Source organism: Amphibalanus amphitrite, unplaced genomic scaffold (genome assembly GCF_019059575.1).
Source record: "Amphibalanus amphitrite isolate SeventyFive unplaced genomic scaffold, NRLGWU_Aamphi_draft 000837F_arrow, whole genome shotgun sequence".
Taxonomy (NCBI): Eukaryota; Metazoa; Arthropoda; class Thecostraca; order Balanomorpha; family Balanidae; genus Amphibalanus; species Amphibalanus amphitrite.
Window position 1 is genome coordinate 160679 of NW_024882331.1, and position 27353 is coordinate 188031.

General features: G+C 47.2%; 1 protein-coding gene across 2 annotated transcripts in view; it reads left to right on the forward strand.

The window, feature by feature from the left end:
* Positions 1-5980: 5980 nt before the first annotated feature.
* Positions 5981-27353, forward strand: part of LOC122366884 (laccase-1-like) — a 44273-nt gene continuing 22900 nt past the window's right edge. Inside the window, exons 1-2 of one of the 2 annotated variants that reach the window (XM_043339532.1) lie at positions 5981-6260; positions 19221-19375. In XM_043339532.1, coding sequence (XP_043195467.1) covers positions 6191-6260; positions 19221-19375 — 225 coding nt within the window. In that variant the 5' untranslated portion in view covers positions 5981-6190. The remainder of the gene's footprint in view (positions 6261-19220; positions 19376-27353) is intronic. The other variant, XM_043339531.1, reaches the window with a different exon arrangement.

The following is a 27353-nucleotide window of genomic DNA, read 5'->3' on the forward strand; positions in this document are numbered from 1 at the left end:
ACAGCTATTTTTGGAGTTTTTGCCCTCTGGAGGCTAAACCGTTGACCTGAGGTCAATATTGATAATGACCTTTTCAAAAGAAGAGTTCACAAGCTATCGTTCGCTGTTCCATGCGTTTTTCTAGCTACCATAGTTCCTGAGATAGCGGCTTGTTTTCTGAAAAATATAATGACAATTGGCAAATTTTGACCTTTGATGACCTCTGGTGACCCCAATATTGCTCTAAGGTGAAAAATGACCGAAATACTTTCAAACGTACGCATTGAGAGCTATCGACTGATTTTTACTGCGTCTTTCTAGCCCTCTTAGTTTTTGAGTTAGAGGTGGGTGGTAACATATGCCCCCCCCTCACTAGGGCGAAGTTGGCTGAGACCGCCACTGGGGCGCGGGTTAAATAATTTGAATATCAGGAAAACAATTTATTCAAATACCTAGGCATTCCAACAGAGTCCCGCTTTTTTATAGGTGACCTCCGATTTGTGTAGCCTCTAAGCTGCCCAGGGGGCCTCTTACTTGTAGGTACAGTACATAGAGCCTCCTACTTCGACTACTTGCACAGAGAGCCTCCTTTTTTTTACATACAGCTAAGCTTCTACAGGTCGAGCGCCGGCCTCCTATTTGTACGTACAGAGAGCCTCCTACTGTTACAGAGGGCCTCCTATTTGTCTAGGGGGCCTCCTATTGATTAATGGCGCCTCCTATTTGTCCAAGCGGCCTTCTAAACGTCTAGGGGGCCTCCTATTTGTCCAGGAGGCCTCCTGTTTGTCCAGATGGTCCCCTATATTTATCCAGGGGGCTTCTATTTTCCAGGGGGGCACCTCTTTATCCAGGGGGCCTCCTACATGTCCAGGGGCCTCCTATTTGACCAGGGGCCTCCTATTTATCCAGGGGTCTTCTATTCTACCAGGGGTCTCATGTTTGTGCAGGGGCCTCCTATTTGTCCAGGGGTCTCCTACTTGTCCAGGGGCCTCCTTTTTTGAAGGGCCTCCTTTTTGTTAAGAGAGCCTTCTATTTGCCCAGGGGGCCTCCTATTCGTACAGAGGGCCTCTAGCTCCTACTTGTCCATGGGGCCTCCTATTTGTTCAAGAGGCCCCCTATTTGTACAAGGGGCCTCCTATTTGTTCAGGGGGCCTCCTAGTTGTCCAAGGGGCCTCCTACGTGTTCAGGGGACCTCCTATTTGTCCAGGGGGCCTCCTATTGGTTAAAGTAGCCTTCTATTTTCCAAGCGGCCACCTATTTATCCAGAGGGCTCCTATTGGTTAAAGTAGCCTTCTATTTTCCAAGCGGCCACCTATTTATCCAGAGGGCTCCTATTTTTAGGGGCCTCCTCTTTATCCAGGGTGCCTCCTATTTATCCAGGGTGCCTCCTATTTATCCAGGGGCCTTTTATTCATCCAGGGGGCCTCCTATTTGTCCAGGGGGCCTCCTAATTGTCCAAGAGGTCTCCTTTGTGAAAGGGGCCTCCTATTTGTCCTGGGGCTCCTAATTGTCCAGGGGGCCTCTTTTTGTGAAAGGGGCCTCCTGTTTGTCTAGGTCTTGGGCCTCCTATTTGTACAGAGGGCCTCCTACTTGCCCATGGGGCCTCCTATTTGTTCAGGGGGCTTCTTATTTGTACAGAGGGCCTCCTATTTGTCTAGGGGCCTCTTATTTGTCTAGGGGCCTCTTATTTGTCCAGGGCCTCCTATTTGTCCAGAAGGCCTCCTGCTTGTCCAGAGAGCCTCCTATTTCTCCAGAGGGCCTCCTATTTATCCAGGGGGCCTCCTGTTTTCCGGGGGGCCTCCTACTTGTTCAGGGGGCCTCCGACTTGTTCAGGGGGCCTCCTATTTGTCCAGGGGGCCTCCCATTTGTCCAACAGGACCTGCGATTTGTCCAGGGGGCCTCCCATTTGTCCAACAGGACCTGCGATTTGTCCAAGGGACCTCCTATTTATACAGAGAACCTTCTATATGAACATCGGACCTCCATTTGTAAAGTAGCTGGGGCGTCTCGGGGGCCTCCACTATTGGGGTCCCAAAATGACAATTGGGGTCCCAAATGTTCGCATTGGGGTCCCACTTGGGACCTCAAAAGTATACAAAGTTACACCCATGACTTTGATAAAGCATCCATGATGTTTAGTGCTGTCAACTGGGAGACTGAGCTTAAAGACAAGAATGCTCAGGAAGCTTGGGATATCTTTTTGAAGCACTATGAACATGTTATACAGGAAAGTGTCCCTCTCTCCCTGAACAATCCCAACAGCAACAGGAAAAAGAAATGGATGACAAGAAGTGTAATGAAAGACATCCTTGACAAGGAAGAAGCCTGGAAAAGATACAGAAAGAAGAATAACCCAAAATGGTTTAGAATGTACAAAGAAAAAAGAAATAATGCAACCAAGAGTGTACGAGAGGCGAAATACCAGTATGAGCTGGCATTGTCCAGAGAGGTAAAACTGAATCCAAAGGCTTTCTACGCATATGCTCGAAATAAAACAACCGTAAAGGAACAAGTCACCACAGTCAAGGATGACCAAGGGTTTCTTTCAAACACACCTGAAGAGACCTGTGAAATAATGAATCAAAGTTTTGAGGTTTTTGTTAAGACTGACAATGTGCCTCCAGACTTCCCAGCTTTCAATGGGGATAAACTCTCATCCATCAGCATCACCAAAGCCGAGGTGCAAAAGCTACTCTCCGAACTCAAACCATCTGCACCTGGCCCTGACAGAATCCACCCAGTTTTACTCAAGAATTGTGCAACAAATGTCAGCAAGCCTCTGACAATGATTTTCCAGGAATCACTGAGTACAGGAAGCATCCCAAGTGACTGGAAAAAGGCAAATGTAACTCCGATATATAAGAAGGGCTGCCGTTCGGATCCACTCAACTACAGACCGATCAGCCTTACATCAGTAGTTTGCAAGGTTTTGGAGAGACTTGTGAAAGGCCACCTAGTTTCCCACTTGGAAAGTTTCAATTTCTTCTGTAAGGAGCAACATGGATTTCGGTCTGGCAAATCATGCACAACCCAGCTTCTGGAGTATCTGTATGAGGTTCAGAATGCTCTTGATGAAGGTGACGCAGTAGATGCCATCTACCTAGACTGCTGCAAAGCTTTTGACACAGTTCCACATAATCACCTAATAACGAAACCCAAGGCTGCAGGAATCGATGGCCCACTACTTCTCTGGATAAAGTCATTCTTAACAGACCGAGAGCAGAGAGTGACCATAAGAGGAAGTTTCTCAAGCTGGAGAAAAGTCTGGAGTGGTGTTCCACAGGGCAGCGTATTGGGGCCAATCCTCTTCCTTGTCTACATTAACCCGCGCGGGGCTGGGGGGGGGGGGTAAATTTTACCCCCCCTCGCGAATTTTTGCGATATCTCAAAAACGGCGGCGCGCAGCGCCGCCAAACTTTCAGTACCTTTTCTTACATCAATTTGACACGTTCCCTGAAAATTTGAGCGAAATCGGTCGGAAATTTTTTGAGAAATTGACGTTTTAGTGACGTCATGTTCGCCATTTTCGCCTAAAAAACGGCAAAAGTTCAAACGCCGCTAACATCTTCATTTTTAAAGGAATCAAGACGTAACAAAAAGGTTATACGTAATTTTACTTTGTCTATCAAATGGCTATCTCGGTTTTTTGAAAATTTTGGATTTTGGCCTAATTTTTTTCAAAAAACTGGCTTTTTTGGGAAAATCATTATAAAATCCAAAATTTTGAGTCTATCGAAAAAACCGGAATGTATGTCAGAGAAGTGGTCTATGTGCACCTACATACCAAATTTTAGAAGAATCGGTTCAAAAATGTGGGAGTTATTCAAAATTTTATGACGTCACGACACACAAAATTTTTGAAAAATGCCTTTTTTGGAAGTTCTAGACCTCGTACGGAAACCAAAATAGCACCATTCGATTCGCCGTGAAAAACTGCATCAGATAGACACCTTTTTAGGCCTTAAAAACCAACTTCAAAATTTGACCTCACTTGACCTGACCTTGACCTGACCTCGACCTGAAATTCATCCAGAGGTGGTCCATATCACTTATTGAGTGTGCCTTTTGAAGTATATGAGTAAAATGACCCATAAAACATGTGTCGCACATGCCCTTTTCTATATTTTGTTTTTTGGTGACCTGACCTGACCTGACCTGACCTGACCTTGACCTTGACCTCTGAATGATATTGTATGCAACGAATATTGTCTTGGTAGCCTAAGAACACGTTTTGGGCGATCAGTCTCAGTCCATGACTCCATTCTTCGGCAACTACGGTGCAAGGCCGATACTGTAGAAACTTGCAATTTGTACCCTTGACCTGACCTTGACCTTGACCTCAAAATTTAAATTAAGTACATGTTTTTAGTAGTTCGTGATGAGAGCTTTCGATTGGCGTTTGAATTTTCCAAATCGGACCATTAGTTCGGGAGATAACAGGGGGGGTAAAATTTACCCCCCCCCCCAGCCCCGCGCGTTCGGCTGGAGACCCCAGCCCCGCGCGGGTTAATGACCTGCTTGATGAAGTTCACTCAGAGGGCAAGCTCTTCGCAGATGATGCCAAGATTTACAGGCGTATGAGAGGCAATGAGGATCAGCAGCAACTCCAAGCAGACATGGATAAACTACAAGAGTGGAGCAACAGGTGGTTACTCAAGTTCAATCAGGATAAATGCAAGGTCATGAACTTCGGTAGCAGAAATCCCAACTGCAGCTACAGCATGGGAGGAGTTCAACTGGCCCACTCTGAACAAGAAAAGGACCTTGGAGTTCTGATTTCAACAGATCTCAAGCCCTCAGCACAAGTTGCCAAAGCTGCGTCCTCAGCAAACTCCATGTTGGGCCGTATAAGGAGTACTTTCACATGCCTCAATGACAAGATCCTTCCACCACTAACGCCAGTTATACAAGGCGCTGGTTCGACCCAGGATGGAGTTTGCGATCCAGACATGGTCACCCTATCTCAAAAAAGACATTCAAAAGCTCGAAAAGGTGCAGAGGAGAGCGACAAAGCTGGTTCCCTCACTTAGAAATTTACCATATGAAGACCGACTGAGTGCTCTTGGGCTGACAACGTAAGAGCAGCGAAGAACGCGCGGAGATATGCTTCAAACTTTCAAGATCCTGAAAGGTCTGGACAGAGTTGAGGTTGACAGCACATTCCTCAAGCTGGATGACAGGTACCTGGGAACTAGAGGACACCAGATGAAGCTCGTCAAACCAAGACATCGAACACTAAAGCGCAACAAGTTCTTTTCAGCAAGAGTGGTCGACATGTGGAACGGTTTACCAGAACATGTGGTATCCAGCGACAACATCAACCAGTTCAAGAGAAGATATGACCAACATGTCGCAGAACAAATGACGAGAGGGGGTAGCCACTACGAGCATCCTTAGTTTGCTCCCTTACCCCCGTATCCTATCTCTTCGGTAAGCATCTCTTCGGTAAGCAACGGAGTGTCCCCACGCAGAATGCACTAATCTATCCAGCCACCCAGGTGGTCATTCTTGGCCCCTTGGATTTGCTCTCTAGCTGCGCGTGTCTATGGCGTCGAGTGACCACCCGTTCGGACAAATAGTCTGAAAAAGAGGATGCGGATGGGCGGGGCCTGAGAACTGAGAAAACGGATGTCGGAACATCAAACTGAAGCAGTATCAAAAGGTCCGGGTTGAATCGAAGCCCGAACGTGATGAAGACCTTCAACCCTTTCGGTACCATGTGATCGTGACAATCCGACAAGAGAAGTAGGCGCCGACCTCCCTCAGCCGACGAGGGTTACGCCAAACCTCAAACACCACATGCTCCGCGACATGTGTGTAATGTTGTCCATGACTGTCAATTTCGCCGTCCTGTCCCCCGCCCGCCTCTCACAGTAATTTGTGCGCCCTGCCGCCGAGCGCTGGCCGACGGGGCCGGGGGGGGGGGGGGTGCCGGAGGGGGGGGGGCGGATGGAGGGGGCGGGGCGGACGGACGGACGGGGACGGGCGAGCGGCGGCTTCAGTCAGCTACCGGCGGTGTCGGCAGCAGCCGCGGACCCCGTGGCGGAGGAACGCGCTCCACACGTGGACAGTGTCGCCGGCACGTAATTCACTCCGAGCCGTCACCCGGTGGGGTGTGACGTCACCCGGTCACGTGCCCCGGACGGTGACGTCACTGTGTCGCGTTTAAAGGCGGCGTGTGCCCGATTTGGCGCCATTGAGCGCAGTGGAGATGGCGGCGGGACGCGCGCTGGTAGCGATGGTTCCCGCGGTGCTGGCCGGGGTCCTGCTCTCAACTCTGGGTGAGTAGCTCGGACGGGGTCACTTCCGGCCCCCGGCGGGGTAAGCTGGCCACAGCTGGTGCCGACTGGCCCGGTGGGTCGGGTCGAATATCGGGACGACCTGGCGGTCGGGTCAAATGACGGGATACTGGGCACTGGGCAGTGTCGGGTCAAATGTATGAGCGACGCGCTGGGGCGGGTCAAGTATAGGGACAACGGGGATGCGGCTGTTGGGTAATGGCTTAATCACAATACTAGGCCTCGTTTCATAAAGCGAGTCCGTAACTTGGCGGTTTTCGATCTTGAATTGCAAGCGCATGTGAAGCGATGACGATAGTTTGAATCGTTGAATTTATTTATCTTGCAAGCAAGAACAGAAGGGAGAAGGGGAAATAAATTTATCCCTTCACGTGCGCTTGCAATACAAGCCCAAAAACCGGCGTCAGTTACAGACTCGCTTTATGAAACGAGGCCCTGCAGGTCAGTTATTTGTCGAACCGTGGTTAGTAGATTTGTTGCAACCATGTTTGATGGATTGGTCATATAGATTGATAGCTTTACCATGGTTAAACCATGATAGATAATTCGTCAAACAAGCCGACCATAGTTTTGCCCGAAGGTGTGCAACGAATCGAGAATTGGCTCAAGTGCAGGGTCTCATTTTTCGGTTGATGCAATATTATCACTTTGGGTCGAGCTTGCAGTGTTGATTGCAAATGCTCTGATGGTTAATTACATAGCTTCATAGAAACCTTTTGCCTAAAAAGCAAGCTGCAAAGTGTACTCGCTTTTTTACACAACTTAATGGCATAAAATTGCCTATCGTTTTCCATGCAAATCCGTTTACTTGTCATGAAAGACATCGTCTGTCTCGGTGAGTCATGTCTTCTTTCAAGGAAAACACAGCGGCATGAACTAAAGCTCATACGATTTGACTAGACATTAATCTATCATGTATCTCTCGTCAGATATTATCTGTAGCGTGCGGAGATACTTACATACATTATTTGGGTCACAAAAAGCGTTTTATCTCAAAATCCTTAGGACGGTGTCCGTTGTTACGAAGGCCCAACCCTTTCCTACATTTTGACATTGACTCAGCACATGTCACCTGACCCACCTCGGCCTTAGGCTGTTCGGAAATGATTACGTAACTTCATCAGCCTTTGGTCTGTATGTGGAGCACCGTAAGGTAGGTCCCTCCCTTCCGGTGGTCTTTACACATGTCCGACATCCGATACCACTGCAGACTCAGCATACTGATACTGGGGAGTCTGGGATACAACCGTCAACATACAGTTGGGGCAACACCCATCGTCCCAGCAGGGCTTAATGTGATATTGGAACATGCGACGATTCTGTCCAAACTGTGAACCCGGGTGGAATGAACTGACGTGATCCCATTTATGCATGTATGCCTTAGGCAGCTTCTTTCGTTGGAAAAGGGCTCATTTTTTCCTGGTGCCAATGACTGCTCTTAGGTATGTTGTTATATGGTATACGGCATACGCTATTTATAAGCTACTTGTCTCGTGTTAACTACTGGGATAGACGTCATCTGAGGACTATAGAAATCCACATTACCTAATATTAGCGATTCTTTGAGGTGTGAAACGATTGTGCGAGTTCCAAAAGTGAATATGAAGAAATGCAAGTTTTCAGTCAATGTGAGGGACATTGATAGGTAGTTTTGACGATAATTGTACTCCATGGCACTTGCACACGGATAACTTAGATACTACCGATGCTTCCCTCCGCAGACACTGTTCGGCTGCTGCAATGTAAACAAACAATTAACCCTCGCATGTGTAGGGGGGAGGGTCGGATGGCCCCCCCCCCCATGGTTTTTCGCGAATAACTCGGGTAAAAAGCGACCGATCGCGACGAAACTTTTAGTACCCTCGAGTTGATCAATTTTACACCTACTCTGAAACTTTCATGACCCTGACCCAAGTGACCTTTGACCTGTGACCTATTTCTCGAATCCATGTTTGGCCGGAATCGCGATTCGGCGTATGTCGGCTCACATAAGTCGCGCGTTTGCAAGCTTCTCGTGGTTTTAAACGTTTAAACATGTGATTTGATGTTGCTCCCATGCATTTGGGTGGATGTCAAGGTCACCTGAAGGTCAGGTCAGGTCATTGACCTTTGGTGACCTCGGTTTACTTTTTCGAGCTATACATGTTTCTAGGCTAGTTTCTGGAGCTGAATTCGAATTTAGAAACTATTTGAACATTTACGAAGTAGTTTTGGTGCCTTCGTAACATGTTACGAAGCTGCCAGCAGGGTTGTGCTCGACTCAAAAAAATTTGCCGACTCGACTCATCATTCAATTTCAGAAAGCCCTGACTCAACTCTGACTCAAACAAGGAGCTGATTTTTCCCCTTGACTCGACTCATGACTCAAGTGGCTCAATGAAAATATGAGTCGACTCAAACTTGACTCAAGTTTTTTTTTAGTCAAGTGAGTTGACTCAAAATTGACTCAAATAAAAAAGTTGTTGAGCGGGGGGGGGGGGGTGAAAAAAAAAATCCGGTAACAGGGCCAGGGCGAAGTTGCTGAGCGGGGGGGGGGGAATGAAAAGCTTGTTTCTAGAAAGTTGAGTCAGCTGACTCATGTTCCTTAACAAACAAAGTTCCTAACAGTTCCATGAGTCAAACATTAGTTCCTAAATGTTTGACTCAACTCAATGTCAAAAGTTATTTTACTGACTCAACTCTGACTCAACTCAACGCCTTAATATTTTTGTCCGACTCAACTCTGACTCAACTCAACAGCTCAACATTTTATTCGACTCGACTCAAATCTGACTCATTTGAGTCAGAGTTGAGTCAAATTTATGACTCGACTCATGAGTCAAGCACAACCCTGGCTGCCAGAGGCGGTTGACACGTACTACGAATACCCGTCACGACTCCTACCGTTTGACCTGACCTGACCTGACCCGACCTGGTCTAAATGCTTAAAGACATCATTTGTGATCAAAACTAACACGATGTTCGTGATCAGCACCCCGAAAACCCCTAGCAGCCACACTTTACGACTTTCTAACAGGTCCCGATTTGCCCGACTTTGGGTCATTGACCTGACCTGGAAGGTCAACCAATGACCTAGGGCCTTAAAATTGGGTATCATCAGCTTCCCCTCGTCACGGGCAACACGCTCGTTTTTTCCGCGAAGCTCTAGCTCAATCAGGGGCCAAACGGCAAGGGGGTCCCCCCTCCCCCCTACACATTAGAAGCTGGCAATCGCCGCACACATGCGAGGGTTAAGATGCCACTTATCACAAAAATATTCTCGATATTCTAAATGCTGATTTAATTTTCTAAACAACGCTTTTTTAGGAACGTCTGGAATGCCATTGAGCCTGAACTGCTTCAGCGGGGTGTCTCGCTCGCTGAATGGAACCAGTTGACCTTGAGTGACCCCACTGAACCCGGTGCGACGTCGCTGGTTTTGCTGTGTCGCGTCTGATTGGTAAAGTGAGACCTTCTCTATCAATTCAGTCATATTGTGGTAACAACCAGCGCGTATGATCCCAATGATAGGTTCAAGGAAGATTGATGTATATTTGAAGTGTTTCTTGGTTCCAAAACCCACCTAGGTATCTGGCGGTGAGGTATGGGATGTGAAACAGCTCATTAATAGTAAGTGGCTTCCACTCGTAGTCACGTGTCTAGCCACGTGCCTTTGCTGTACAAAGATCACGTTCTTTCCACGTGCTGTTTCCAAAGTCGCGACGGACTAGTTCAAGATGGCCGAATACACCGACAAAACATGTTTTTTTGTATAATAGAAGTCCAGGCACGGTCCGACTCCGATAGAAGGGACACGGCCGTTTGTTTTTGGTACGACCCTGACCTTCCGGTCAGATATGGTCGGACCGGCGCGAGGAGCGCGGTGGTTTAGACCAGTTACTATACCGGTTTCACGTTATACCTATAGCCCGACAAGTCCAATTCCGTATATTCTTGTAGGTGTAGACGTATATGCGGTATGAATCAGAAATGTGTGGAAGGTACTATTCAACTTGATGGGATTTGAAAATCATCTTGTGAGTCTCTAGAAGCTTGCAGTTTACATTGCATGATTTACATTGATTCTAACGGTCAGATATGTTTGCTTGATAGACTTTCCTAATGTATCCTTTGAAGAAAACATCAACTATGATGCCATCACTTTTAACTTCCGAATTCAATAGGTCAGGTGGTACATGACCGAATCCCAAATTGATACAACCTCGCCTTCACGTGCTACTCATTCCGCTTTAGTTTACGGTGGAGATCACAGATCAAACCGATCTTTTTTGTCCAGATTCTTTCTATTGGATTATTATTGTTTATCCGGATTAGAGACCACTGGATAATATCCAGCAGCTGCCGGGTACGACTGGTTACGTAACCAAAGCCGCCGCGGTTGGAAGTGGAAGCGGCACAACATACGGCGATGGGTGAGCGAGCGCCTGCCATGCATACTCGTGGGATAACTCCCGAATCAGCCGGCGGCTGGGGGTGGTGGCAATTCGGTCAGGGCTGGTTCCCGGTGACCCGGTAGCTGCCTCTTTATGATGGCCCGCAGACAATATATACAGGTTTTGAGCACATTTCCGCAATGATTCCACTGCTGTTCCGGTATAGTGGCATTATTGTTAAATGTCAAGGATCTTCTTGAAATATTGAAAAGGTGAAACACGTCATGTATAGTTGTTAGCAAGACAATACAAAAAGCTGTCAGATAATTTAACCGCGAAAATTGGCGATTATGTTAGAAAATTAAGGATATGTTAGTCTTCATACAAACACCACTCGGATTCTGTTTCACCAGTGCTCCACTCCAAAGACAATGGCATTATCCTGGCAGCGTCTAAGGTGACCATAAATGTTACGATGCGCTGCATTTTATGAAATGCATGCGCCACATTTTCCTCGACGATCAGCTGTCCCAGTTTGCGCGTGCCTGTGGTTAACCACATTATTTTTATTAGGACGGTGTTTCCTCGTGGTAGCGCTTCATATACGGGGATACCGTTAGTTTGTTTTACCATAGCCTACCATAGCATTGGGCCGGTCTTGATGGGGGCAATGAGGACGTAGGAGGCGGTTGGACATTTGGCTATTGTGGTCCAAAACGGTCATCAGTCATGCGACGCATCTCTGATATTGATTTGGGATTACTCCCTCGTCCTTTCCCTTCGTCTTCTCCCTTCTTCATCTCCCTCCCTCTCTCTCTCTCTCTCTCTCTCTCTCTCTCTCTCTCTCTCTCTCTCTCTCTCTCTCTCTCTCTCTCTCTCTCTCTCTCTCTCTCTCTCTCTCTCTCTCTCTCTCTAACTTTCGCTCTCTCTCTCTATCTTCCTCTATTCCTCTCTCTCTTTCTCTATCTCTCTCACTAACTCTCACTAGCTCACTCACTAACTCACTCCCACTTATCCATCCCATCTTGTACACCGGTGGAAAATCCAGGAGCCCTCTCCTGTGCAGCCCGACATCTCTCTCTCTCTCTCTCTCTCTCTCTCTCTCTCTCTCTCTCTCTCTCTCTCTCTCTCTCTCTCTCTCTCTCTCTCTCTCTCTCTCTCTCTCTCTCTCTCTCTCTCTCTCTCTCTCTCTCTCTCTCTCTCTCTCTCTCTCTCTCTCTCTCTCGCATCTGAATGGGCCCAGCTCCCGGGCAAGGTGACCCTGCAAACGGCAGTCTCCTCTCAGAGATTGCCATTCTCCTCCCAGCTCGGCTCGTCCCATTTCAGCCTCCATTGCGAGCTATTTGGCATGCACAGCGTACGGCCAGAGTGCCTCTCGCCCCGAGGCACGTGAGCGGGCGCCCTTTATTGAGGAGTGTTAATGACGTCACTGGCTCATTGATGCCACGGAGGGTTCTCCGGTACGCAGATGGTGATGGCGCAGGTGTTTTGATGAGTGATGACCAAGCTGTTCTCTATTGCTGTTTGTCTTCTCTTTCGCTTCTTGTCACGTAGGGAGGGTGAATAGATGTTGAAGAGTCATCGATGCATCATGCGGCTTGGAGATAACCTTTCCGTCAAGGACTGCGTTTCTTTGAGCTACATCCGTATAGAAGTACTTACAGCGATTTCGCGAAACGAAAAAGTGAAGAAAGCTATGATGGTTGCAGGTTGAAGGCTGAAATGAAAGATGAATCAAGTTTTGCCTCCCCAGAAGAACAAACTAATTAATATGGTACAAAAACTTTCAATTATGTACATTATGTAGTATGTACTCATTATTATGTACTCATTCAATGCTGCGTCAACATGAACGTGAAGTACCTCGACGACAAGGCATATGTAAATACGGATGGTAACAGTACGTTATGAATCAGTACAATGGCTAAGTACGTCATGACCATTCGGTCTGCTTTTTCTACCACATCCTCATATCAAGTTCGGCTCGGTCTGTGACTGAACAAACAAACGCGCCACGCATATCACTCTGTGTTTCCACCACCCTCGTCTCCGTATACAGTGCATATGTACCATATGACCTCCAGCGGCCGTCTGGCGGTGTGTCGGCCCCGTCTTTCGGCAAGACTGTCGGATGGTCTCCGACATGTGCTCCATGCCGAGCACTTCCGGCGCACCCCTCGTCTGATTGAGATAAACGGAGCACGGCGCCGGCGGGCGCTTTCATATGACGACGTCACGATAGGCGCTCATTTTCGGCAATAACCGCACGCGTTCATTGTGGCTGACCCCAAGGTTTGACCAATGGAAATGCGCTTAGAGTTGTTAGCGACATCGCCGGAAGCTGCTGCTTTGGACAAATAACAGCGACAATGCAGTCATTTCACAAAACGAACAATCAGTGACGGCATTCTGCGAACTGCGTTAGTGAGCCTCTATCCGTTATGAATACAGTGCAGGAGGCTTGTCAAGTCCTTGACTGTAAACCAAAAATGGCATTCAACATAACCGTTTCACATGACGATACTAATCAGTAATCACGAACGGATAGCCACATGGCGAGTAACTGCACGTCTGCCTTACGTGAGCTGTAAACCATAGGGGAAGTTGGGGGAACGCCGAATACTTTTTTTCTGACGCCCGTAGCACGCAAGGTAGACAACATAAGCTATTCTTGTTGGCGTCATTCGAGAGGCCAGTCTTTTGCCTTTCAAACATACCAGGCGCATTTGATGAATTCGCATACCGTTAAGCGCACAAACTAAAAATATCAAAGAAGTGACTTTTTCGGCGTTGCCCCGGACTGCGGGGAAAGCCGAAAATGGGAGAAATGATCTACGGGAATGCCGACATTGATGTTTTGCCACTTTATCTCAAACTTTATCCAGAATTTATCAAAGCTGACACGCGTTTTAAGAGCTTGAGGACGCTTGGTGCACACTGGAAGTTATAATTGTGTGATATAATAAGAAAATGCCAGGTAAATAATTCCTTATAGGTAACAGGCCGTTGTGTCGGTTGAAAGTGTAATTTGTGTGACTAAAAATTCGCGTTGCTATTCTACAGCAGTAAAGTCCACGTAGCGTGCTTTAACGTGAGTAATTGCACGTTTTCGGCATTACCCCAGCCAGCCATACTTTCATTTGCAGGCCCATAACTTTTCAACGTGCCGTATAAATTTCAAATAGGCAGCACACTTATGCAAAGACATGCTGAAGATTACTTGACCGAATTGGCCAGACAAACGGTAGCATAATGAGTAAGAAATGCAGCTTCAAAGGCGCATGTAGTACAAGGAACGCGTACCTTGAAAACGCTCTTGGCGCCCTCACAGCCGAAGCATTCCGAATGACGACTCGTAACAAACATGCGATAATTGTAGTCACTTAAGCTTCAGAGCATCACTGACAGGTGGCATCCATGTCTTACGGTTTTCGAAATATCTCGAATTTCGGCTTTGCCCCAACTCCGGCATTGCCCCAACTTCCCCTAATTGTTTCGTAGAATTGCTGTTTACCTACCACGTGATTAAATGTGTTCCAGATAGACGTTTTTTTGGGGGGGGAGCTTATTTTACCCATTTACAAAAAAGTGGCAAGGTAATGGTATTTATTTGTGATGACCTGACGACCTAAACTTTAATCTGACTGAACAATTATTAATGGACATTTGCATGATTGATTTTGACGACTGTTCGATGATCGCATTTCATGGCCTCCGTAGCTTAGAAACGTGTCTACGTTAGGAGGCAACAGGCGTCAATGGTCGGGGGCACGCCCCCGTGTCTCATTAGGCATCATGCCTGACGTTCCACTACATCGTGGAATACCAGGTGGCAATCCCCAACTCGCGCTGTTTTCACATCACCGAATCACTAAAGCGACTCGAGATGTGGAGACATTACGATGACTTTCATTTCCCGTTAATGACGTACTCGTATATCCCTGGTTTCGTGCAATATTTACATTTGGATGATTGCAGTTCTAAATTTAGTGTCGGTTTCCATTTCGCTGGCGCTTTAGTGGCTTTAATGCGTCTGCATTTGAGTTCAGATCGTCTCGGCTCACTGGTGTTTAGGTAGTTGCAGTAAGTTCGTTCGTATATGACGTCATAGACGAGGCCGTCCATTATAACCTGCCTGGGCTGTTCTGCTTTGATCTTGCGGCTGTCACTCGCTTTGGTCGCGTTTCGTCCGATGAAGTCCAAGAATATATGTCATCTTGATGTTGAAAGGCCGTCACGAAGTAGCGATGGTTCTTGCGTCACATACGCTAGACTTCCCTGCAAAAAAGGAGAATCCAGCAGTGTTTATTAAACGGGATGGTCTCAGTCATTAGAGCTCTGGAAACTTGCCGCCATATCGGAAGATCATTCAGCAAACTTAATTTTAATTTAAACGAGTGATATCATTTATGTATGTGCAACCAGCCTTGACAAATTATTTCGAAAGATTGGTCATGTCTAAATTGAGCAATGAGGAGGAATGATAAGTTCCGAGTAATAACGCAGTTCTTGACTGTCAAACCTACTTCATCAGTCTTCGTGTAGGACAGTGGTCGGCAGGTCATTCGGGGTCGTGCCTCCTTTTTGGGCGCCAGGCAGGGCCATTACCCCCACCTACCAGACCCCATTGCTGACATAACCAAGTTTACTGAAATTCCATACCGTCCTGGAACTCTTTGGGTATTTGTGCATTTCCAATGCATCAAGTTTAAAACATGACACTTCCTCCACAAAACATTTAATGCCTATATCCCACTAGCGGCAGAACACCTTCAATAAGGGGGAGGGGAGGGGGGGCACTGCTGACTTTTGGTCCCATTCTTTCCATGCAACGCCCATAGGGCTAATGTTAATATGCAAAAATCAAAGGGTGCACGGTGCCCCGGTGCCCTCCCCGTTCCGCCGCCTATGCTATATCCCATTTAACCCTTGTACGTATAGGGGCGGCGGGTGGTTTTTCGTTAAAAGCTCACGTAAAAGGCATTGGATCACGACCAAATTGTACCCTCGAGCCCATCATATTTTTTTTTTTTACCAACCCGGAAAATATCATGACCTGAGACCAGTTTTACCAACAGAAAAATAACCGCCTGCCGGAATTTTTGCCTCAAGACCGCTTCACATACGGAGCGTAAACGCGATGGGCTCGTAAGCGGATAGGGCTGTACCGTTTACGCTCCATATGTGAAACGATCTTTAGGCAAAAATTCCGGCAGGCGGCTATTTTTCTGTTGGTAAAACTGGCCTCTGGACCCATAACGACCGTTGGCTTATGAGCTTTTTCTGGAGATCATCTTGAGCCATAAACTCTCACTTCAAGGAGTTATAGCGGGTCCCGATTTTCTCGACACTTGTCATTGCCCTCTTGAATGAGACGGAATGACCAAGGACCTTAAAAATGGGCAGCAGCGGCTTCCTATTGTCATGGGTAGCACGCTCGTCTTTTTTATGCACAGCTCCATATCAGAGTCCGAGAGGCCGCGGGGGTCCGATCGACTCCTCCCCCTTACGTTAGCGGCTGTTGAAACGCCAACAGACGGGCGACGGTCAAAAGTTGCAGCTGCTTTTGTACGACTGTACGGAGGGGTGAGATGGTGAGGCGAGCAGGTACGTGAAAATTGGTATCTAATCAATGTGTGCTGACTGCTGTGCCTTTGGCCTGGGCTAATCTTTGAACCCTGGGATGCACCAGTCACGATGGCTCCATCACTGGAGCTACAAACTCTAAAAAGATAGGCTTTCTCAGAATCCCTCATTACCCCCACCGAAAGGACTCCATTACCCCCAAAGGGGGCATGCCCCACCATTTGCCGACCCCTGGTGTAGGATATCACGCAGAGTTCATTTGCGCGGAATGAGCTCGAAGCGGCGTATCATTCGGAACATTTCGCCCCGTCGCGAGCCTGACCTAGCCACTGTTCCCGATGCACCAAGCTTTCAGCTCGCATCAATCGACATCAACAGCGTTATCTCTGTGCAGCGAGATGCTGTTTAGCCGCCGGCCGCGGTTTTACCACCGCGTAAATACCGCCGCGTAACTACGTAATTACCGCCGCGTAACTACGCAAACACCGCCGGGGCGGTCCGGGCCACGGCGGGTGTTGCCCAACGCGGGAGGTCCCGTGCTTCCCCGGAGTACTTAGCAGCCGCAGGAGGGCGAAGGTGGAATAATAAAGGATGACAGGTGCGCGCGGGGAGCATCCACAGGTGTTATTGGACACTTTTTGCGTGTGTGTATGTGGTCCCGGGGGGAGTGGGCGGGGGCAGTGATGGTGGGGTCAGTTATCAAGGAGAGATACGTCACGAAAATAACCTTTGTGGTTACACACGAAATTTAAGGCCTAAATAGTTACCGTGCTGATATGCAAGTGTTTTATCGGCTCATTGCAACGAATTACGCCTGGGTATCAAGCATGCGCCAACGATGGATTTCGACTGCAACTAGTGGCAACGCTGCAACCGTTATGGGTATCACAAACAACAACACCCTCTCTGAAACCACTCATCCGTGGCCGATCAAAGTGAAATGTTTCCCTGATTTGACAGATGTCCGTGCATCCTAGTACGACTAACGAGGATCATCAGTCAGTGTTAGCTTGTTGCACGAAGCACTTTCGAACAGTCGCCAGTGATTGTCGATGCTTGCAAACCATCATCGATGACAAGACCTATTTGTAAATATGTTTCAGCCACTGACTCACGTTCTATTTGTTAATCTGTATATCTTGGAAGCACGGCGCAATGAGAAACAATATTTTTGAAGTTTTTGTTAAGATTGTTTGTCTCTTCGTTGTTCCTCTGTTGCCATCCGTGATGGTGCATCAACCGGTTAGGTCTTGTGAGAATTCGTACCTTTTCCAGAAAGCTCATCTCATCGAGCTTGCATCTCTCACCTTAAATTTCCGAGCACAATGCATTAATGAACAGCAATCTGTACCTATGCCGTAATACTGTATAAAATTACGACATCGTATTGGAGTGATGCTCCCCAAGCAAAGCTAACGCTAAGAGGCAATCTACGTGCTCCATGGCATAACTGAAATAAGCTATGTCTGCTAGGATGTATTAAAAAAGAAAATCACTTATCTTATATATTCATGCCACGGATACTACGTCAGAAGAATGCTCAGATTATTGTTCAAATTTCAATGCTAATTCCGCACTACAAACGAACCTCAAGACCAAGCCCATCGGCGACAGTTTGAGGCTCGGACAGCGTTATTTCGTAACCATTGGCATTATATCCCTCGCCGGACCTATTGGTTTTCTACATACGCGCCGGCCGAGGGGGGGGGGGGCGGGTACGACCCCCCCTCGCCGTTTCGCCCCTGGTGGAGCTAGCGCGTTGCGGAAAAAAAGAGCGTGTGCGCCGTTACGAGACGCAGGGATTGGTACCCGATTTTAAGGTCCTAGGTCAACCGGTGACCTCTGAGGTCAGGTCAAGTGCCCCAAGGTACGGTTCAGTTTTTGGTGAATAACTTCGCAAAAAACGGCCGCAGAGCGCCGATTTTGGCAGCATCGTGTTCGCCTCGCCCAGGCGCGTCGAATGATATACTTTTTGTCCGGGTCAGGTCAACTTGGGGTGTTGACCTCAGGTCAAGGTCAGGTCAGCACCCCCAGGTCACGAAGTTGGTCGAAAGAGGTCATGTCGCATATCATTCGATTCGGCAGGCCTTCCTGAGTCCATTGGTGGCTTTCCCGACTCGCTAGCTCAATTTGATCAAGAGTTATTGACGAAAAACTAATATGACCTTGATGACGTCATAAATGACGTCACGCAAGGTCAACATTGCAAAAGTGACGCATCTAACCTTGCAAGGAGTGCATCAAATCACGATTCTGTGTGCTTGAGATAGTTGGAGATCGTTCCCGACGCCAGAATAGCAGTTTTCATTTTTCCCCATTGACTTATAATGGTGAGGTCACGAAAATGACCTGACCTCATATGACCTTTAGGAAAAATCCGAGATATACAAGTTGTGGAACTCATAATGGATATTAGATCCTGCAAGTTTCATTTCCCTGTGACATCTCCTCTGGCAGTGAGGGTGTTGCGAAGTTGCGACATCTGAAGACCGTGCAGAGGTTCACTTATGACGTCATAGGTCATTGACCTGACCTGACCCAAAAATGCGGTTGGTGTCAAAAGATCCGGCTTGGATCAAAGGTCAGGTATGCCAAGTTTCAGCTCTCTATCGCCAGCGTGTTCGGAGCTATCGCGAAAAAACCCTATGGGGGGGCGGCACCCGCCCCCCCCCTCGGCCGGCGAGGGATATTTCATTCCAACTTACATTGCTTCAAAGACGCATGCCCTTATTTTTTACCAGGATGATCCGCTTCCCACTAGCAGTGGACGCAGCCCCAGAGGCGGATCCAGCTCAGAGTTTTTTTTTGGGGGGGGGGGGGCAAACCATAACAATTTATCGATTCTTTCCATGCCTCGTCCATAGGCGTAATGTTAAAATTATGCCGTTTGGGGGAGGCAAATGCCCATTTTGCCCCCCCCCCCCTGGATCCGCCACTGTGCAGCCCTTGCATTGCACTCCCCTGACGCGTCGATTGCTTTCAGGGAGCGTCTCGTCGACAATCATCGTCCCGGCCCAGTTCGTCACTTTGAATGAAACGAGCGGCCTGCACCCGTGCCGGAGGGAATGTAGTCAGTTCGAGAAGCCGAAAACCTGCTACTACCACTTCCGAATGGAGTACTACTACACCCTCTCAATGGTAAGTTCGGGAGTACTTCTACACCCTCTCGATGGTATGTTCGGGAGTACTACTACACCATCTCAATGGTAAGCTCGATGACCCTGTTTACAGTGCTGCTCGGCGTAACTATGCGGCTGTCACGGCTGAATCAACGCTCTTTGTTGCCGCAAATCGCAATCTATTGTTTGCGGTCTTTGTCTCTTTTAACGCCTACTCACTTTGACTTTGTGTATTGTTATTTGTTGCTCACTCATTCTCGGCAGAATCCATATTTTTCAGCCGTAATTTTCCTCTTTGTGTACTATCCGAGAAGGTTCCTTTGCGGACCATTGTTGTCTATTTTGTTTTATCTATGTTTTCCATTTTGTCTCTATGCATGTCATTCATCGCTAGCGCCCGTTAGCTCGGAGAACGGTACACAGATGGTGCGCCGAGTCTCGCACCTGACCTGTAGGGCGCCACTGTTACCACAGTCAACACCAGGGTAAGCCTCGTAAGGTGAATGCACTGGATCACGTGCCAAGGTCATCTGGCAAGATCACAACGGTCAAGGTCACGGTTAGATGGGAAACGCACATAACGTGCGTAACGTGCGACACCGACAGACAGGCAGACAGACGACAGACAAACAGATAGGTCCACAACCAGACAACCCCAAACACACGCAGACAGACACACACACGCACTCACAACACCGGCGTGACACGCATACGTGTGCGCACACAACACGGTCATCGGAATTGCATCAGGATTGAGAAGGCTGTGAATGTCGCAAAGGTCGCCGCTCCTACACTTTCCTCGCAGTAAACATATTTCATTGCGACAGACAGACAGGCGCAAATGGTGTGAAGGACGGACGAAATGTGCATGTGATAGAGACGTGGCGGACGCGCTGAATAAAACGAAGGCATACATGCGCAGTTTGTATTTTGTACACGGGCTGCATTCGGAATGTATAACCCGTGAATGTATTATGAATTCGGAGCACGGATAGGGATAATTGCAGGCATACGCCCAGGAGAAAGGAGGAGCAATTTGCGTCGAACCGTAAAACATTCTCCGGTTGGCTGCACAGTGCACAGCAGTTTTAATTGCACAGAGTCGGCCCTCTACTAAATCTTTTGCACGCTGTCATTTGTAGGCTTAGCTATGTTAATTATTGTGAAGACTCCTATCGACAGAAGTGATTCCGAAATATCATGATTTCGAGCTCATGGCACGTTGCAGGCATATCTTGACAATAATGTACTTGCTATAATATTTGCCTCTTACATACTCACTTCCCATCTCGTAACTAGCTCGACGTTTCCCGGGATCAGAGGATCCATCGTCAAAACCGTTAACCGCCCCCCGCACGCGCAGCTTGCACCCCTCGGATATTATCTCGCCGGAATGTCATGACTCAATGTATTCTTCTTATGACCTGCAAGTTTTGAACCAGTTAGAGCTGCCGTTTACCCTGCAGGCGTGGCAACGTACGAAGGGGTGCAATCGGCTTGCACGTGCATAGCTCATGCACCACGGAGTTTAGCTCAACCAAATGTGCACTATTTTGGAGGCCTTGCCTGGGACTACCATTGAACCGATTTTGAGGTTGATAGCTCAAAATTTCTTTGAGCCAGAGGACCTCACGTCAAAACGGTTTTCCGCCCCCAGCACGTGCAGCCTGCACCCCTCGCAGACGGTGACCCCCCTGGAAACTGGTTCAAGGTGTTACCGATGTGTCCCGCCAGTGTGGCTTTGCCCGTGACCTCGGATTGACCTGTAGCCTTGACAAAAAATTTCGTGTCACCGAAACTTTGAAACGGAATAGCATGTGCCACGAAGCACTGAGCTAACCGAGGTCAGCACCAAAAGTTTACCTCGCCGGAGACGAATCGAACGGTCTCACTTTCGTCCCGATCGGTCCACCCATTTTGACTCCAGGTCCAAAAAAGCTTGGACAAACTCACTCACATACTCACTCACATACTCACTCACATACTGACAAACAGGCTTGGCCGAACTTTTCTTCAGCGACCCACCAATGGGAATTTCCGGATGCAAAAGCATGCTATCGCATGCTTTTGATCCTCCAATTCTGGATTATATTCCGAAGTACACACTTTGACTAGAAGTGGCAAAGTCCAAAGCACGTTGGCTGAGGTACAGGCGCTCACACAATTGGCATTTGGCGCTGCTGCGCGTACGGCCTTCTTTGATGATTGTTGTCAACCATGTAAATCACCAGACATATGTTCAACATCATGCAGACTGCAGAGGGAAGGGCAAATAAGGCCTGTACGTTTTCTAGGTCAGCACCTACTTACGTAAGCATAAACCCCGCACCAAGGCCCATTCTCTGCTTTGATAACACGATGTATATGACAAAGGAATCTGCAAAAAGAAAATGTTTCACCATGAATTGCTCTGAACTTTGTCATCTTCCACCGCTAGACAAGCCTTTTTATAATCCGGAGTTTCCCCGGGATCTTTATCGCCCCCAGTGTTGTCAGTAAACGTAAACTTGTACTTCTTACATTACCCAATCGTTTAAAAGACAGTAGGTATTTTTCCAGACGATGCCGCCATTCGAAATGCATGAAATCTAGACGATTTCCTTATGAGTACCGTCTAGTTTCTCCACAAAAAGTTGATGCTGTCAAATCGCACTCACAGTTCTTGTGTTATGATGATTCGCTGGCCACTGCCTCAATTCCCCCACACTGGAGGTTGCTGGTGGTGTAGGAACTATGGAAGAGAAACTATAGCGAAGAAATGACCGTGACACTCCGCTTCTGCACTACCTCCAATTAAAGCACACTCTACATACCTATAGGATCTTCCTCCGAGTGCGTGAGCCGGTCCTTGAACCTCTCATCACCAGTGATGCCTCATAACGTCACGCGTCCCAAACATCCGTCTCAAATTCCTCTCACGTCGCCGCTGCGCTGTCTCCATTGTTTTGTCGATTCAGTGAACTCTGGCGTAAACAAACGCACGGGTCAAACGCTTTTTGACAAACACAGTTTTTCATTTCTAACTACTAGAACTCGGTTAATAATCCTGTATTCTTGACGTTTTTTCTGATTTTTTATTGTGACACTCTATGCAGTCTTTCCTCTAAATGGTTTTCTTTCGTGAATTCCATCCAGCGATGTTGCCGCTATTGTTTATCTTTCAACTGATCTTCACGTGCTGATGTCAGGACCTGTCCACGCGGTGCCTGGTAACAGACAGACGCGGAGTTTTCCCAACTGACTAATGATGACGTCATTTTCTGAGGCTGCGGTGATCGCGTGACGCCACAATGTTTATATTTTACGGGTTCCGCACGGTTTCTCGATCCTCGATCTTAGGGAAGTCCGATTGTTAGGTACTGCTAATTCCACGAGCCGATATTCATTCGCTAGGAAACGCCATTCATTTCATACTTCATAGCATGTCAGTCAAAAGTGGATTTTTTATTTAAACACTCAGTTGAAGTCTCATTACTATAGGTTACAGGACAATTTGCCGAACTGCGTTTTGCCGAATGCTTATTCGTCGAATGTCAATATGTCGAATGCATTTTGCCGACGTGTCTTTTTGCCGACGTGTCAAAAAGGCGAAGTGCTAAAAGTCGAAATGCAATTTGCCGACATGCCTTTTTGCCGACGTGCAATAAGTCGAAAATGTCAATTTGCCGAAATGCTAATTTGCCGAAATGTCAATAAATCGAATTGTCAATTTGCCGAAATGTCAATTTGCCGAAAAGTCAATTAGTCGAAATGTCAATTCGCCGAAATGCTAATTAGTCGAAATGTCAATTAGTCGAAATGTCAATTTACCGAAAAGTCAATTAGCCCTCGCCGGACCTATTGGTTTTCTACATACGCGCCGGCCGAGGGGGGGGGCGGGTACGACCCCCCCCCTCGCCGTTTCGCCCCTGGTGGAGCTAGTGCGTCGCGGAAAAAACGAGCGTGTGCGCCGTTACGAGACGCAGAGATTGGTACCCGATTTTAAGGTCCTAGGTCAACCGGTGACCTCTGAGGTCAGGTCAAGTGCCCCAAGGTACGGTTCAGTTTTTGGTGAATAACTTCGCAAAAAACGGCCGCAGAGCGACGATTTTGGCAGCATCGTGTTCGCCTCGCTCAGGCGCGTCGAATGATATACTTTTTGTCCGGGTCAGGTCAACTTGGGGTGTTGACCTCAGGTCAAGGTCAGGTCAGCACCCCCAGGTCACGAAGTTGGTCGAAAGAGGTCATGTCGCATATCATTCGATTCGGCAGGTCTTCCTGAGTCCATTGGTGGCTTTCCCGACTCGCTAGCTCAATTTGATCAAGAGTTATTGACGAAAAACTAATATGACCTTGATGACGTCATAAATGACGTCACGAAAGGTCAACGTTGCAAAAGTGACGCATCTAACCTTGCAAGGAGTGCATTAACCCGCGCCCCAGTGGCGGTCTCAGCCAACTTCGCCCTAGTGAGGGGGGGCATATGTTACCACCCACCTCTAACTCAAAAACTAAGAGGGCTAGAAAGACGCAGTAAAAAGCAGTCGATAGCTTTCAATGCGTACGTTTGAAAGTATTTCAGTCATTTTTCACCTTAGAGCAATATTGGGGTCACCAGAGGTCATCAAAGGTCAAAATTTGCCAATTGTCATTATATTTTTCAGAAAACATGCCGCTATCTCAGGAACTATGGTAGCTAGAATAACGCAGGGAAAAGCAATCGATAGCTTTTGAACTCTTCTTTTGAAAAGGTCATTATCAATATTGACCTCAGGTCAACGGTTTGGCCTCCAGAGGGCAAAAAGTCCAAAAATAGCTGTTTTTACGAAAAGTGTTTTTCGACAATAACTTTCGACTACAAAAAGACACGACATTTCTATTGCCAGAATCGTGTTCCTCTCGCCAAGACGCGTCGAATGAACTATAATTTGACCTTGAAAGGTCAAGTTGAAAATTTGACCTCAGGTCAAGGTCATGACCTTACCGGAAAAGGTCATGTTGCATATCAGTCGATGCGTCTCAACAAGGCAAACACAATGAGACCATCCCCAGCGTTCTATCTCTTTCCAATCGCGAGTTATTGGCAAAAAACTGTTTGTAGCCTCAAGTGACCTCGGATGACCTGTCTAGAGGCTATCAGCAAAAATGACACCTTGGTCATCACGAGTGGACCAAATAATTGTGATTCTGAAATATTTGGACTGTTCCGATGCGTACACACGGATCTAGAGGCATTTTCATTTTTCTCCATTGACTTGTAATGGAAAGGTTTCGCCACTGACCTGACCTTAGGTCACGGATATAAAAAATCCGAGATATACAACTTGTAGGCGCCCATAACAGCATGCAATCCACCAAGTTTGAAACCTTTCTGACAAACACTGCAGGCTGGACATGATTGCAAACTTTTTTTAGGCTTGGTCAGTTAACTTGACCTGGTGACCTGACCTGACATGACCTGGGGTCAAAAATTTCACACATTGTCCAAAATTGATGTACCAAAAGCTACCCCAAGCGGCGCGGCGCTACGCGCCGCGGTTTTTTATTCACACGCAAAAAACGCGACAGGGTGGTAACATATGCCCCCCCCCCCCACTGGGGCGAAGGTTAAATCACGATTCTGTGTGCTTGAGATAGTTGGAGATCGTTCCCAGCGCCAGAATAGCAGTTTTCATTTTCCCCATTGACTTATAATGGTGAGGTCACGAAAATGACCTGACCTCATATGACCTTTAGGAAAAATCCGAGATATACCTACAAGTTGTGGGACTCATAATGGATACTAGATCCTGCAAATTTCATTTCCCTGTGACATCTCCTCTGGCAGTGAGGGCGTTGCGAAGTTGCGACATCTGAAGACCGTGCAGAGGTTCACTTATGACGTCATAGGTCAGTGACCTGACCTGACCCAAAAATGCGGTTGGTGTCAAAAGATCCGGCTTGGATCAAAGGTCAGGTATGCCAAGTTTCAGCTCTCTATCGCCAGCGTGTTTGGAGCTATCGCGAAAAAACCCTATGGGGGGGGGGCGGCACCCGCCCCCCCCCCCCTCGGCCGGCGAGGGTTAGTCGAAATGTCAATTTGCCGAATGCCAATTAGCCGAAGCTTACCCAACCTAACCTAACCTAACCTAACCTAACCTAACCTGTAAGTATTAGCTTTAGGACCGACTCAGTTTTGTTAGGCAAATTTTACACCTTCTTCCATTTTTTTGAGCTCCTAAATCCTGATGTGATACAGCATGTCACCAAAATATAAGAAAAACATAACCAAACCTTACCTAACCTGACCTTCTGATTTTTGCTTACCCGTGGATAAGGAAGAAGTTACTCACATGAATAGATTGCAGACAATGATAAGTCAAATATTTTTAGGTTAAGTGGTTGTGCATCAGGCTTCAGGCCGAAAGCCTGAAGCCAGATACACAACCACTAAAATATTTGACTTACCATTGCCTGTAATCTCTCCTAAGGCATTGCCTTCGGCACTGCACTGCTTCGCCACGAGCAATTTGATGTTATTTTCCATATTGTGTTGGTGCTTTTAAACTTGTTTGTGCCATGGATAATTATTAGTTATGAAATCAGGAGGTCAAAGGATGTCATGTGATTTGCTGTTTACTTGGGTATCCGGGATTGCACTAAAAGTAAATTGATGATCGATCCTAAAGTAAACAAATAGGTACCACCTAACCTAACCTAGGTTTGCAGATTGACATTTCTTCAACTAATCGACATTTCGGCAAATTTACATTTCGACTGATCGACATTTCGGCAAACTGCCGATTCGGCAGATTGACCTTTCGGCAAATTGGCATTTCGGCAAACTGGTATTTCGGCAAATTGGCATTTCGGCAAATTGGCATTTCGGCAAATTTACATTTCGGCAAATTGACATTTCGGCAAAGTTACATTTCGACTAATTGATATTTCGGCAAATCGCATTTCGGCAAATTTACATTTCGACTAATAAGCATTTCGGCAAATTGGCATTTCGGCAAAAAGGCATGTCGGCAAATGGCATTTCGACTTTTAGCATTTCGACTTTTTGACACGTCGGCAAAAAGCACATCGGCAAAATGACATTCGGCGAAATGCATTCGGCAAAATGACATTCGGCAAATCGCCTTTCGGCAATTTGTCCGGACACCTTACTATATACGTCATGCTCGAAGGCAGACTGTATTAGAATAATGAACATTAATCCCTATTAATGCTATGATTTTCCTGTAGATTTTGTCTGCGAAGATGGGGCGACATTATTGCTGTTGTTATTCATCATCATCATCATTTATTTCGTTTGGAAGCTCCATGCACTCACGGCTTTTCAGTCCAAGTGTCATACAGTAAATAGGTAGGCACATATAGGTATAAAGCTAAAATAAACACTTAAGCTAAAAGTAAAAACCATGAAAAGCATGGGACTTAAAAAGTAAAATGCATATCGGTACAAATGACCGAAAGCTACGCGCACAGTGACTAGTCACCATTGAGTAATAGTCGACAACGCCTGCGACAAGTGGCCGACGTGCGCGACGACCGAATGTCTGCTGGCAGCGAGTTCCAAACGTCACAGGCGCGGTAATAAAAGAACTTGCGAGCATGTTCGGTGCGGACCCTCGGCAGTTCGAGCTGCATATTCTCAGTGGCTCGAGTCTGTCTGCTCGACACGTCGCTGCGTTGTACAAACCGCTCAGAGAGGCACTTCGGTGCATGAACATTATTCAACAAGTAATGCACAGTACTGCAGTCATTCTCCGCCTCCGCCATATTGTTCCAACGGCAACATCTATTATTGGCTATTGCATGCTTCTCTGCAGCCTGTTGGGCTTATCACAAAATCGACAACGTTAACCGGTTGCACTACTTTTTCTAGGTACGTAAGAGCTAACGGTACTCCACAGTCCACACAAAGTGACAACGTTTGTTGTTGAGGTTCAGCTGTCATGGTACGATCGCCAAGCAAGATAACATCATTACCGAACCGATTGTTTCACAGATCAGCGACGCCATGCTGTTTG